Source organism: Amborella trichopoda, chromosome 10 (assembly GCF_054954075.1).
Source record: "Amborella trichopoda isolate Santa Cruz 75 chromosome 10, AtrichopodaSantaCruz75HAP2 v2.0, whole genome shotgun sequence".
NCBI lineage: Eukaryota > Viridiplantae > Streptophyta > Magnoliopsida > Amborellales > Amborellaceae > Amborella > Amborella trichopoda.
This window is the reverse complement of record NC_142345.1, coordinates 4,800,134-4,814,618: the sequence shown is the minus strand read 5'-3', so window position 1 is coordinate 4,814,618 and position 14,485 is coordinate 4,800,134. Positions and strand designations below refer to the sequence as shown.

Sequence of the window (14,485 nt, the reverse complement as noted above, 5' to 3'; positions counted from 1 at the left end):
TTTTAAATTTCATAACGAGGGGCGAAAGACACACTTTCAAGCCATCATAAGATTTTGATTAATTCATATATACCAAAAAACAAAAACAGAATAAGCCAATTTTGGGAAAAACTTACACGTAAGATCAGTCAACCAGGCTTTTTTTATTTTTTCAAAATTACCCTTTGGTCAAACCGCTTTTTAATTTTAAATTTTTTTAATTTTTTGTTAGTAGGGCTCACCTGACTCGATCTAGAGAGCGGTCCAAACTTCCATCCTCATACCACTCTTTTCTTCCACAAATGCTAGAACTGATTCAGGGCCCAGGGCTCAATCCTAGAGCGGTATAACGTCCACATCCTCGAACCACTCATAAACTCAGCCCTACATACAAAATAATAATAATAATAATAATAATAATAATAATAATGTATTTTCTTATTTGTTTGTGTACGTTTCTAAATTACGGTGAGATTTTTGACATGAGAAGTGGGCAAAATTTAGAGGGGCTCTTAAAAGGGTGGCCGCCTTATATAAACCTCACCCAAAATAAGCATAAAGCCAAACCCTTTACACTGGGATGGGATGGGATGGGATGGGATGGGATGAGGAAGCCGAATACGAAAATGAAAAAAATTTACTCCCACGCCGTACGGCCTGAATCTCTCTCTTGATTTTCACACACATATGACCACACCCAATCAATCTCTTACGTTACCGCCAACAGCAACATATGGGAAAAGCTCAAAGCCTCTAGAGAGAGAAAGATGCCTTTAGAGAGAGAAATATGTGGCACATAGAACCAAGGAGATACACCCAACAACTAAACGGTCTCCCATTCCTTTCCTGCACGTCATCTCTCTCACTTTCTCTCTCTAGAGTCAATACCTGAATATAAATGTGGCACCAATCATGTATCACAAACAAACTTGCACCGCTCTCTCTCCCTCTGTCTCTACAGAAGAGAAGAGAAGAGAAGAATCAGGAGGAGGTGCAGTTCTCTTTGTGTGGACATGGAAGCTGAGGCTTGTAGCCGAGCATCTATGAAAAGGAAGAGGCAGGAGGGGGAGACAAACAGTGCAGCAACATCATCACCACCGTCCATGGCGATGGCGATGATGATGATGAATTTGGTACCTGATCATAATGGTGCTCATTGTGCTAATAAGAGTAAGGTCGCAGAGCAAAGTGAAGCAGAAGCGATAGTTGGTGTTGGTGGTGGTGGCGCAGGGCAAGAGGAAATAGCTATGGCTACGGCTGGTGGCGGTGGAATTCCGACGAATAATCATAATAGGCGGGTGGTGGGTGGTCCTCAAACTCATCATCCTCATCGGAGCCGGAAGCGATTTGTGGGGGTGAGGCAGAGGCCGTCGGGGCGGTGGGTGGCGGAGATAAAGGACACGATACAGAAGATACGGCTGTGGCTCGGCACCTTTGACACTGCAGAGGATGCTGCACGAGCTTACGATGAGGCTGCGTGCATCCTCCGCGGTGCTAACACGCGCACCAACTTTTGGCCCGCTTCTTCATCCTCGCCATCGTCCTCATCGCCGGCCCTCCCATCCCGCATCTCGCGTATGCTCCGACTCCGCCTCCTCAAGGCCTCCGCCAATCGCAGCAGCAATGACACTGCTTCTTCCGCTCTCCTTGATGATCACCAACCACCACTAGACAGCCACCACTCTCACCCCCACCACCACCACCAGAGGTGGAGCACAGATCCATCTTCATCATTATCGTTGCCATCATCGTCATTGTCATCATTATCAGGCCCACCTCTCGAAGGTTTCCACAACACTGAGGACTATTTCGATGTAAATACTTCTGCTAGTGCTTCTAATACTACAGGAAGAGGAGTAGTTGCAGCAGTAGCCGAAGACGAAGAAGAAGAATTCGAAGGAGGAGGAGAAGAGATGATGGTGCTAGATTTTGAGCATCAGGGAGGGGTGGTGCCATACCCCTTTGAGATTGCACAAGAAATGGCCGGCATGCCCCTAGAGGTTCAAGAGGAGGAAGAGATCCCTGTTGTCTCACAAGTCCCTTACAGTGGTGGCGGTGGTGGTGGCGGCGGTGGAGATGAGGTGAGCATGCTGAGGGCGAGGTTCAATTACGAGAGGAACATATCCGCTTCACTTTACGCCATCAATGGAATCTCAGAGTTCCTCAGATACACAAGCAACCTCAGGGGGGACAACTCCGATAACTCCCAACACCAATTGCAGCAGCAGCAACAGATGACGATCGAAGAAAATGGCGGCGATTGCCGAGGGGCCGCTACCGATACCGATACCGGAACTTCTCAGAGCAGCAGTGACCATCAAATTGTTGTTGAAGGAAGTGATGTTACTGAATCATTTCTATGGAGCTCTTTGGATCTACCCCCAATCTGCTTTGTTACATAAATGCAAAGGCCTCTGAGTCATCCTATTAAGACATGGATGGTGCAGAATAGAAGAGGCCCTCTCCTTTAGATTATATGCCATAAATAACAATAAAAATAATTAAAATTATAAGAAGCTCTTCTTCAACATTGCACTCAGCTCTTCTAAAGAAGAACAAAGAAAAATTTTGGTTTCTAGATGACAGTTATCTCAGACCTAGCTCATGGTACTACTACTTACAAAGACAATTGAGCTGAGTTTTAGTTCTCTCAAACCCTAAAGCAGCCAGTAAGTTTGTTGATTTTTTCCTTGACATTCCAATTTTATTCTTAGGAATAATTTAACAAAGACATGTACTGCAATGACCAAAGATTCCATTGTGATGCTTCTCACAATTGAAATTCTCAAGTACTTTGCTATTCATGGGTCAATGCCGTAGTTCTATTTTTTCTCTCTTATTTTTATTTTTATTTTTATTTTTATTTTTATTTTATTTTTTTTATAAATTCTCAAGTACTTTGTCATCCATGGATCAATGGCATACGTCCTTCTCTCCCTCTTTTATTATTATTTTTTGTGTGTTGTTGTTGTTGGGGTAGATTGATAAATTTAGACAAGATGCAGAGCTCAAGATTAGTTTAGAGAGAGAAACTATATTGATCAATTCTCATTAACAAGAAATGAAACCCTAAAAAGCTTTCTATACAAATACATATTTAGTGTAGACCACATTATCCTTACATAAATATATAATGACAATAAATGACAACTGAAAATTATGCATTTTATTTTTTTATACACGTTATTACCCCCTTCAAGCTGATGCGGACATGAGTAAAGCATCAGCTTGTCCACTAGAAAATCATGACTGCTCTGAATAAACGATTTGGTAAAAATATCAACCGTTTGCGCAGTAGAAGAAACATAAGGGAGAGATAATATACCATCAAGATAGCGATCTCGAACATAATGACAATCTACGTTAATATGCTTTGTTCGCTCATGAAAAATTGGATTAGAGGCAATCTTAATTGCAATTTGGTTATCTACATATAAAGATGTAGGATTTGAAATAGAGATACAAAACTCATTGAGAAAAACACAAACCCAAAGAATCTCACTAGCAATAGACGACACAGCATGATATTCAAGTTCAGTGCTTGACTTGGAAACAGTGTCCTGTTTATTGCTCTTCCATGATATTAATGATGAACCAAGAAACACACAATATCATGTAGTAGAATGGCAAGTGTCAGGATCATCTGTACAATATGCATCTACATATGCATTAAGATCTAAAGACGATGTGGAGTCAAAGAATAATCCACGAATGGAAGTATCGCAAAAATAGCGTAAAATCCAATGATTTACTGATAGATGTGATTATCGAGGATCTGAAACAAATTGGCTCACAACATGGACAACATTTACAATATCTGGGAGAGTCATAGTGAGATAGATGAGGGAGCCGACAAGTTTGCGATACATCGTATGCTCAAGAAGAGGATCTTCATCATGTGCAAAAAGTTTAACATTGAGTTCCATTCGCATCATTCAATCAGGCACTGAAAATAACATCAAGTGCATACTTCTGTTGATGGATGTAAATACCACGTGTAGAGCAAGAGATCGCAAGACCAAGAAAATAAATACTTTCCCAATATCCTTCATTTGAAATTCTTCTTGCAATCATAGCTTTACATCCTTGATGGAAATGAAATCATTGTCAAAGATAAGAATATCATTAACATATAATAAACTAATGCAATTCTATGATTTGTGGTACGAATAAACATGGAGTGATCATGTTTATTTTGGGTGAAGCCAGTTGCAAGAATGACAGCCCAAAAAAGCTCAAACCACGCACAATGAGCTTGTTTAAGATTGTAAATTATTTTACGAAGTCGACAAATGAATGACTTATCTTGATAAACAAACTCATGTGGTTGATGCATGTAAACTTCCTCTTGACGTTCGCCATTATAGAATGCATTTTTTACATCCATCTGTCACATGGGCCACTCACAAATAGATGCGAGTGCAATAAAAGTACGAATAGTTGTCATCTTAGCAACTAGAGCAAAAATTTCTTTATAATCGATGTCATGCTCATGGGAATAATCATGAGCAACTAATCGAGCCTTGTGCCAATCAAGAGTATCATCAGTTCGTACCTTGACTTTATAAACCCATTTACTATCAATGACATGCTTTTCTGGGAGTAATGACTAAATCCCAAGTGTGATTTTTCTCTAAAGCTGCAATTTTTTCATTCATAGTTATATGCCAACATTGGAGGTTAGACGCCTGATAATAAGAAGATGGCTTATGAAACAATGAGATTAGTAATGGTTGCAAAGAACAAATATAGTATGGGCTAACCACAGGTAAGTTAAGACGATTAGGTGGAACGGGCTTTCGAAGTGACCGCCGAATGTGAACATGACCGGTAAAAGAATCAACAACTAGAGGTGATGCATGATCAACACTTGACAAAGACGACTCATCAGAGTTAGTTACTGAATGTGGTAATCCATAATTTTTATGATAATGAGAAAGAGGAATATCAAAACTATAAAAAATATAGCTTGTCAGGTTATTCTAATACGATTAATAGAAAGATTAAAACAACGATGTCCTTTTAATTTGTTGAATAACCTACAAACATGCATTTTACAGACTTAGGTGGGGGTTTATCAAGGGTAAGAGATGGTAAAAGCACAAATCACGTACACTCGAACACACGTAAATGTGAGTAATCACGAGGTTTTTTAAAAAGCTTTTCAAATGGTGACACATTTTGCAAAATCGGTGCAAGAAGAAGATTAATAAGATAGACAACAGTAGACATCGCTTCAGCCCAAATGTCACATAATAAGAAAATAAATCCAAGTACATTTAGAAAAATCATCTATAAATATCACATAATAAGAAAATCCATTAATTGAAGGAACATAAGCAGGGCCCAAACATCATAGTGAACTAAAGAGAAATGATGGATACTTTTATTATTGTTGTAAGGAAAGGTTGAACCAAGTATTTTTTCAACTTGCAACTCTCACAAACAATATTCTTATCAAATTTTCTATAAGAAAGATAGCAGGTAAAAAGCCAAGAGTTTAAAAGAGAAAGCATTTTTTGAGAATGTGGGTGTCCTAACCTACAATGCCAAACATAGAATTTGATTGGCTTATTTCATGAGGAGAAAGGGAAAGATGACAAATTGGCAGAGTTTGTGAAAGTTGGGAATGAGCTTCACTGAAACTAATTGTAAAAAGCCGACCTTGTTTAGTGCCTCTCCCAATCACTTTCCTTGTTGCTAGATCCTGCATCACACAACCTTTACTAGAAAAAGAAACAAGGCACTTGTTATCAACTAACTAGCTAACAGATATTAAATTCAAAGGAAGGTTGGGAATATGATAAACATTTTTTAATGCTAAGAAGTTACTAGATGGACTAGGGATACTGGTATTACCAGAGTAGGTAACATGAAGTGGAGACTCATTAGCAGTAAAATACGATATTTTCAGAATGGGGTTTTATCGAAGATAAATGTGAAAGTTATCATGTCAAATGAATTGATGCTCTTGAGTCTATGATCCAAGAGCTTGATAAAGGATTTGAGTTACCTGAAAAATCCATGACAGTTAAAACCTGAGCAAGTTGTTGGAGTGTAGTTGAGTCAATAGAGTGAAGAACTGGTATGAATAAGAACTGGTATGGATACAGGGTAACAGTTCTGGAGGCAGAATGAGAGTGATTAGAAGTGGCATCCTCCATGCTGGTGGGAGTAGGAATGGACATGATTGCAGCCCATTGAGTCAGACTAGGTGCAGGAGGATTCCCACGTGCCTGAGGGCGTTTTCAATAATTATTTATTACATGCCCGAGATTCTTACAATAATTAAAAAAAAAAAGTGCTTCTTGCACCGATCGACCGTGTGGCCTTTCTGTTTGCATATGTAACATTGTACTTGGACATAATTGGTATCTTTGTTAGGAAAATTGGAAGTTCCTAAGATCACATCAATGACATCTTGTGATGTGGATTTGCAAACCCCAAGAAAGCTTAAGCAAGTTTTTTCAGCAAGGAGTTCTGAGAAGCAATCATCTAATCATGGAGTGGGAGTACGATGAATAATTGATGCTTTCATGCTTTCAAACTCCAATCGCAAACCCATAAGGAAGTGAAATAAACGAGACCGATTTCGTGTTTTAGTAATAGCTTCAGTGGGTGGCTTTGTCTCCATTGAGTCCATCTCATTCCATATACCTGAAGGAGTATTAAAATAATCTTGAATTGATGAGTCCCCTTGTTGTATCTTCATGCTCTCTTATTCAAAGACATACATATGGGCAGTGTTTGCTTGAGAATAAATCTTCTGTAAAATAATCCCCCATTGCTTTAGCACTAAGTTGATACGTAAAGTTGTGCCCAATTTTACAAACGAAATATGGAGATTAAGGTGTCCACAAAGAAAATAAAATTTATCTGATTACTGACCTTCACAAAAAAAAGTGATATGTGAGCAGCAACATAGAAGAGATGATCGGATCTTTAGGGCTCTGATACCATGACGGATTTAGAGAAGATATAGAGCTCAAGAACAGTCTAGAGAGAGAAACTATCTTTGATCAATTTTTATTAACAAGGAATGAAACCCTAAAAGGGTTTATATACAAATACAAATTTAGTGTAGACCACATTATCCCTATACAAATATACAATGACAATAAAAGACAACTGAAAATTATATATTTTATTTTTGTATATACATTATTATAGATACCTTAAGCACTAACCAAGGATGCTACCTTTGTCACCGTAATTCAAGACCCCCAAAGTCTTCTAACGGGTGAATAATTTTTTTATGACAAATTCAAGGTTGGAAAGGTTAACCTGCCTAGAGTTGTAGCGGGTTGCGTCCAAACCGGGTCAACCCCAATTTTGACCTGACTCAATCAGGTCAGTATTTTTTCTAATATCAGTTTTGAATCTCCAATCAACAACAGGGAGATCTATCGGGCATACGCAAACACATTCTTCACAAGCAATGCATTTATCAAACTCAAAGTGGATCCGCCCTTAGAAATGCTTTGATGTGATAGATTTTTCATAAGGACACTAAATAGTTATAGGTAAACGATTGGCCCGAGATAAGGTAATCATGAAATTTTACCAATATATCTTGCAACTCCCACTACTTGTTGATCATAATTCATGAACTCTGTCACCATAGGGAACGTATTGTTGATGTTCATGAATAAGTTTTCTTTCTTTAGCTTGAGAGAGATTATGAATCTAGAATCTTCTATTTTATTACATTACAGCGAAAAAAGTTGGGAAGAAGTTGTTAGTAATAGATTACCTAGAGCAATAGGTAAAAGAAATTTTCAACCAAGATTTAATAGTTGGTCCATTCTCTTCCTAAGTAAAGCCCATCATGTTGTGATAGGAACGAACAGGAACAAGTGTCGGATCCAAACCCGACATTTGGGTGTAGGTGGCGGGTCTGAACATAGTGGATATGGACCTTAACCAAATGAATTATCTAGCCGACTAAGTTTTGTTTTAGAAACTGAGCTTAGGTCAATCCAGACCAACCTAGTTAGGTCTTAGTTGGATTAAAACCATATTCAAACCCAATCAGATCTAGATCTTCTGAAGCTAGACCCAAACTTGACCTACCAAGACCAAGATTCAAACCCTATCAACTCTGGATTTGCTAAACCTAGACCCAAAGCCAACTGCCAAGTCCAACTTTAAGGTCCACAGTCGGACCCAGTTTATGCTTTCTTCATATAAATCGGGTGTTTAACAAGAAAAAAGAGAAATTCATGTGCATATTCCCATGAATTCCCATTATAAAAAAGATTATAACCCCTTCCTCCCAAAAAAAAAAAAAGATTTTTACTATTTTTAAATGACCAAATTTCCCCTACTTCGAACCTTTGATGTTTGAAGTTTAATTCTGAGATCCAAAAATTTACTTGTTACCAAAAAAACTTTGGACCTTCAAGTTCTTAAGTTCCTTAGATTGTAACAAAACAATCTTCAAAGATCTTCACCTCAAGTTTACTAAAAACAAACTTAGGACATTGAAGGTCTTAACTTAAAGAAGTCAAAACCATGAAGGTTTGAAGTTGTAACTTTGGACCTTCAAGGTCCGAAGTTCATCATAGACTCTAGGAGCAACCTCGGCCGTCAGAGAGTGGATCTTGGGGCTCCAGGAGCAAGTTAGGACATTCAACGTCTGAAATTATTTAACTTTGGGCATTCAAAGTCCTAAGTTGTATATTCGGACTTTGAAGGTCCAAAATAGGGGTAATTTGAAAAAAACTAAAACAAGCACAAAAAAAAAAAAATTGGTATGAGCATAATTCTAAACTTTCAAAGGGGGATGTTTAAATAACGATAATTCTAGGGGATATTTGACTAAATTTCTCAAAAAAACATACAGAAAGAAAATGAATTTGTGTGTACATGCGATCCTAGTTCAACTCACATGAAAAAAACAAATAAATGTAAAATGTAAATACACCTATAACATTCTTACTCAATATGTTGGAAGCCAATTTGCACATACCCCATATTAATATACCAAAATCTCAGTATCCTGACAATAAAGAAGGAAGACATGACGGCGGTGGACAACTTGATTGAGTTGGGAAATCATACATTATTATTGGCAGTATGTCTCTCGGGTTTGAAGATATGTCCATTATCCTATTAGGTTTTCACCAGGGTAAAAAATTGAAATGATTTCCTACTCCCTTGGGTGCATATTGTTGTTTTGATCTCTTGATAAAACCCAAGCTATGAATATTTTTAGGACCCAAATTTTTAGGATGTAACCTTTTCAATCTAGTAACCAAACTTAAAAATAATAATAAATCTCATTTTCATGTGCCTAAAGAAAATTAGAAAAAAAGACATATACCCCATTTTTACAATTATAATCTCAAATAAAATTTCAAACTTATAAAAAACCCTCTTCAAGTTAAAAGAAAATGAATTTTTACCGCATTTTTACCTTTTTCATCATCCAAATTATAGTATTTGTCTTTTTTTCTAATGACCCCGCCATTGAAACACTAGAAAAGCTACCTCTCTCTCCCTCTCTCTCTCCATCACCCCTGCCCTTACGCCCACTCTCTTTCAACCTCCATTGATCTCTCTCTCTCTCAAATTATGAAAGATTTATTAATCAAAGATAAAAAAACACAACCAAAAGAAAATACAATTACTCATAGGGAAGATTAATAGTTAAAGCAACTACCCTAGAGCCAGCTTTAGTAAGATAAAGATAATATGCTTCCATATTAACCCCTATGTAAACATGACTGAAAACAACCTCCAATTTGCAACAAATATCCTTGAAACGACAAATTAATAGTGACCTTGGTATCTTCTGAATCTTATTGCATCAATAAATGGCATTTAAAGAATCACCTTTCACTATAATTTTGATCTAGATGCTTATCTTTAATAATCTCAAGTCCCAATAGAACAAGCCTCGCTTCTGCCTCATTAGATATGCAAACCCCCACATGAGAGACATGGTGTCACACCCCAAGAATTTACAATACTGTTATTCCTGAGATGTGACAGACAAAACATATATACATCTATTGATAGGACAAATTTACAGTGGCGAGGTCTTACAAAGTAATAAAAGAAAGCTAGCACAACAACAATATCTTCCAAGGTTGATCTTGACTAGCACTCAAAATGAATCCGCAGTTATCCTGAAAAAAATGTTTACCATAGTTTGATGAGTTTGGCTACTCAGTAAGTGATCATCTAATCCTAAAAATAATCATGATTGAAAGATATCAATATTTTCCAAAATGAGATCTATTAACAGAAATGCATCAACAGTTTCACTTTCAATAAATGCATAATTAAGTATAATCCGAGTAATTGAAATGCTTATAACACTTTTAACGGCAGTGCATAATTCAAAGGATTTCACAAAATACCCTACTGGCGTCCCAAGTAGGTCACCTATATACCCCATCAGCGTCCTGATGGGTCCACTTAATCCCTATCGGCGTCCCAGATAGGTCCACTTAATCCCTGCAAGTCCACTTATATCTCACCGGCGTACCGGATGAGTCCACTTAATCCCTACCGGTGTCCCAGATAGGTCCACTTATACCTCACCGGCGAACCGGATGAGTCCACTTGCATACTTAAATTATTTCTAAATCTCTTTAAACATTCGAAAGCAGCAATATCATGTACTAAACATATCACTGAAATCATTAATATGAATTTCATTTAAACCATTAATAACAGTCACTCTCTATAACATTTCAAAAATAACCAATCAAATATTTTGGGCTCAAATTTAGAAAGGTAGCAGTTTGTAAAGGCATTCTCACATAATTGCCAATTTAATATGTACAGAAAAAAAACTCTTATAGAAATTCAAAAATACGGAATTATCACCATTTATGGGATATTAATTTACAAATAAACATTTCATAACAATGCCATAATCAAATGCTAATTAGGCAGTCATTTGCACATGAAATTTACAATGTCTAAATATTTAAAAACAGTAGAAAGAAATCTCACAATTTTACTAAAAGCAGAAATATCACATTTATTTCTAATAATTTGATAGTATCTAAAATTTTCTAACAATAGATAAGAAAATAAATAAATTTATTTTTCTAAGAAATTACAGCATTTAAAATTTCTAACATAGATAAAATATCACAATTTTTATTAAAAAGATTATTTTTCAAGATAATGAGGTCACGTGAGCATAAAATTTATCGCGCCTAAAATTCATGATAATAAGCAGAAATAATTATTTCATTTCATTTCTAAAAGAATTGATTATTTTTCGAGACAATGAGGTCACTTACACACAAAACTTATAAAATAAAGATTCTGAACGGAAATATCACTATTTATTAAAAACAGACTATTTTTCAGGAAGATGATGTCACTTACTCACAAATATTTGAGAGGGAGCTTCCGATAAAAATTCGGCTCGAGAGAGGAGTTCACTGTGTTTCAACCAGAGAGAAAAATCTCATAAGTTTTCTAAGGTAGGAGTCTTCACATCTCTGAATTTAAATTCTACTAACATATTATTTTATTCTTTCGTTACGTTACAGGTGTGAGCGTTAGTTTACGCTTTAAACACCTAAAGCTTTTATTAAGTTACAAGTGTGAGCGTTAGTTTACGCTTTAAACACCTAAAGCCCACGTCCTTTAGTGGACGTGGCAAGAGCAAGGAAACACAAAGCTTTTAAAAGTAACGATGGTCCCTAAGGACCATCATGTTCAAACGAATTATCATGTATTAATAGTTTTTTTTTTTTTTTTTTGAAAGTTTAGGATTGTTACATTCTTTCCCCCTTAAAGAAATTTAGTCCTCTAAATTTGTGTACCTGATTACTGAAAAAGATATGGATATTTTTCTCTGATATGGTCTTCTCGCTCCCAAGTCGACTTTTCTCTTGAATGGTATTGCCATAATACACGGACCAAAGGAATCTCCTTCTTGGGCAACACTTGCACCCTTCTATCCAGTATCAAAATTGGCTGCTCAATGAAGGATAGGTCCTTCCTGATCGGTAAAGGTTCATATTTCAAGATATGGGATGGGTCAGGCTGATATTTTCGTAGTGAAGATACATGAAAGATATTATGGACGTTTGCCAATTCGGGTGGTAAGGCAGGTCTATAAGCGACACCTCCAATTTTTTCTAGGATTTCAAATGGTTCGATGTAACGTGGGCTCAACTTTCCTTTCTTGCCGAATTTCATAATGCCCTTTATTGGTGAGATTTTTAGGAAAACTCGATCACCTTCTTAAAATTCAAGATCTCTCCGTCGGTTATCGGCATAACTCTTTTGCCGACTCTGAGCTGTTCTGAGCCTTTCACGAATTAATGTTATCTTATATGTGGTTATCTGGACAATTTCTGACCCCAAAAGCTTTCTTTCACCAATCTCGTCCCAACAGATGAGTGACCAGCATTTCCTTCCATACAGGGCTTCATATGGTGCCATCTGAATACAGGCTTGGAAGCTATTATTATAAACAAACTCAATCAGGGGTAAATGGTCATCCCAGCCTCCTGTAAAGTCAATAACACAGGCCCTCAGCATATCTTCCAAGGTTTGGATGGTCCTCTCCGATTGTCCATCAGTTTGAGGGTGAGTCTTGTCCCCATGGCTGACTGTATTCTAGCCCAAAATTTAGAAGTAAACCGAGTATCCCTGTCCGATACAATACTGACCGGAACTCCATGCAACAGCACTATTTCCTTAATGGACAATTGGGCTAGTCGATCGAAAGTGTACGTCGTGCGAATCGATAGAAAGTGGGCAACTTTGGTCAACCGGTCCACAATGGCCCAAATGCTATAATGTCCTGAATTTGTTCTAGGCAAGCCAGAGACAAAATCCATAGAGATGTGCTCCCACTTCCATTCTGGCACGGGTAAAGGCTGCAACAACCCATCGGGCCTTTGATGTTCAGCTTTTACTTGCTGGCATGTTAGGCATTTAGATACAAATAGTGCAACCTCTTTTTTCATATTATTCCACCAAAAGATTTTCTTCAAGTCCTGATACATTTTAATACTTCCGGGATGTATCGTATAACGAGAATGATGTGCTTCTTCCAAGATAGCTTTCTTCACACTCTCATCATTCGGAACACAAACCCGACCTTTGAATCTTAGCAAATCCTGACTACATATAGAGAATTCATCTCTCTTTCCTTGCTTCACCTCTTTTATAATTGTTATAAGCTGAGGGTCTTTCTTTTGTGCCAATCGAATCTGTTGGATTAATTGGGGTTCTGCCTTAATATTGGCAATCATACTTACCACACCATTAATGGACGGAGTTGGATGCCAATCCACTATTTCCTCTAACAATCTCATTTCTCGGATCATTAGATGAGCTAAGACTCCTGTAGATTTTCTACTTAGAGCGTCGGCCACAACGTTAGCTTTTCCTGAATGATAATGGATTGTACAATCATAATCTTTTAAGAAATTCATCCATCTTATCGGCCGCATATTTAAATCCTTATGAGAGAAGAGGTATTTTAAACTCTTATGATCCGTGTATATTTCGAATTACTCACCATATAGATAATGCCTCCATATTTTCAAAGCGAATACTATTGCAGCTAGCTCCAAATCATGAATTGGATACTTTTTCTCATATTCTTTCAACTGTCTGGAAGCATATGCCACTACTTTCCCATATTGCATTAATACACAGCCCAAGCCTTTATGTGAAGCATCACTATAAATCACAAATCCCCTACTCTCCTCATGAATAGTTAAAATAGGTGCTGAAGTTAATCGAATTTTTAGTTCTTGAAAGCTCTCATCACATTCACTTGTCCACTCAAATTTTGACATTCTTCTGTGTCAATCGAGTCAATGGGGTTGCGATTCGAGAAAATCCTTCTACAAATTTTCTGTAATATCCTGCCAATCCCAAAAAGCTTCGAACTTCAGTCACATTACTTGGTTGTTTCCAATTAACAACGGCTTCAACCTTTGAAGGATCAACTGATAGACCTTCCTTTGATATGACATGTCCTAAAAATGTCACTTGTTCAAGCCAAAATTTACATTTACTAAGTTTGGCATACAATTTCTTCTCTCTTAATATTTGCAATGCCATTCTTACATGTTGTTCATGTTCCTTCTGATTCTTAGAATAAATTAAAATATCATCGATGAATACCACAATAAATTTATCCAAAAAGGGCTTAAAGATCTGATTCATCAAATCCATAAATGCAACCGGTGCATTGGTTAATCCAAAAGGCATGACTAAAAATTCATAATGGCCATACCTTGTTCTGAAAGCTGTCTTGAGTACATCTTCACTTTTAATCTTAAGCTGATGGTACTCAGATCTAAGATCAATTTTTTAAAACACTTGTGATCCTTGTAATTAATCAAATAAATCATCAATTCTAGGTAATGGATACTTATTTTTCATTGTCACTTGGTTCAACTGTCTATAATCAATACACAATCTCATAATCCCATCTTTCTTTTTGACAAACAGTACTGGAGAACCCCAAGGTGACACACTGGGCCTGATAAAACCTTTATCTAATAAT

General features: G+C 37.0%; 1 protein-coding gene across 1 annotated transcript; it reads left to right on the top strand.

The window, feature by feature from the left end:
* The first annotated feature begins 742 nt into the window (after positions 1 to 742).
* LOC18434701 (uncharacterized) lies at positions 743 to 2,477 on the top strand. The gene has a single exon (XM_006844764.2). The coding sequence runs from the start codon at positions 993 to 995 to the stop codon at positions 2,379 to 2,381; it is 1,389 nt and encodes a 462-aa protein (XP_006844827.1). The 5' UTR covers positions 743 to 992; the 3' UTR covers positions 2,382 to 2,477.
* The last annotated feature ends 12,008 nt before the right edge of the window (positions 2,478 to 14,485 follow it).

Excerpts from the sequence above, each read along its gene's own strand:
- LOC18434701 (XM_006844764.2), top strand. The coding sequence starts at position 993 with ATGGAAGCTGAGGCTTGTAGCCGAGCATCTATGAAAAGGAAGAGGCAG.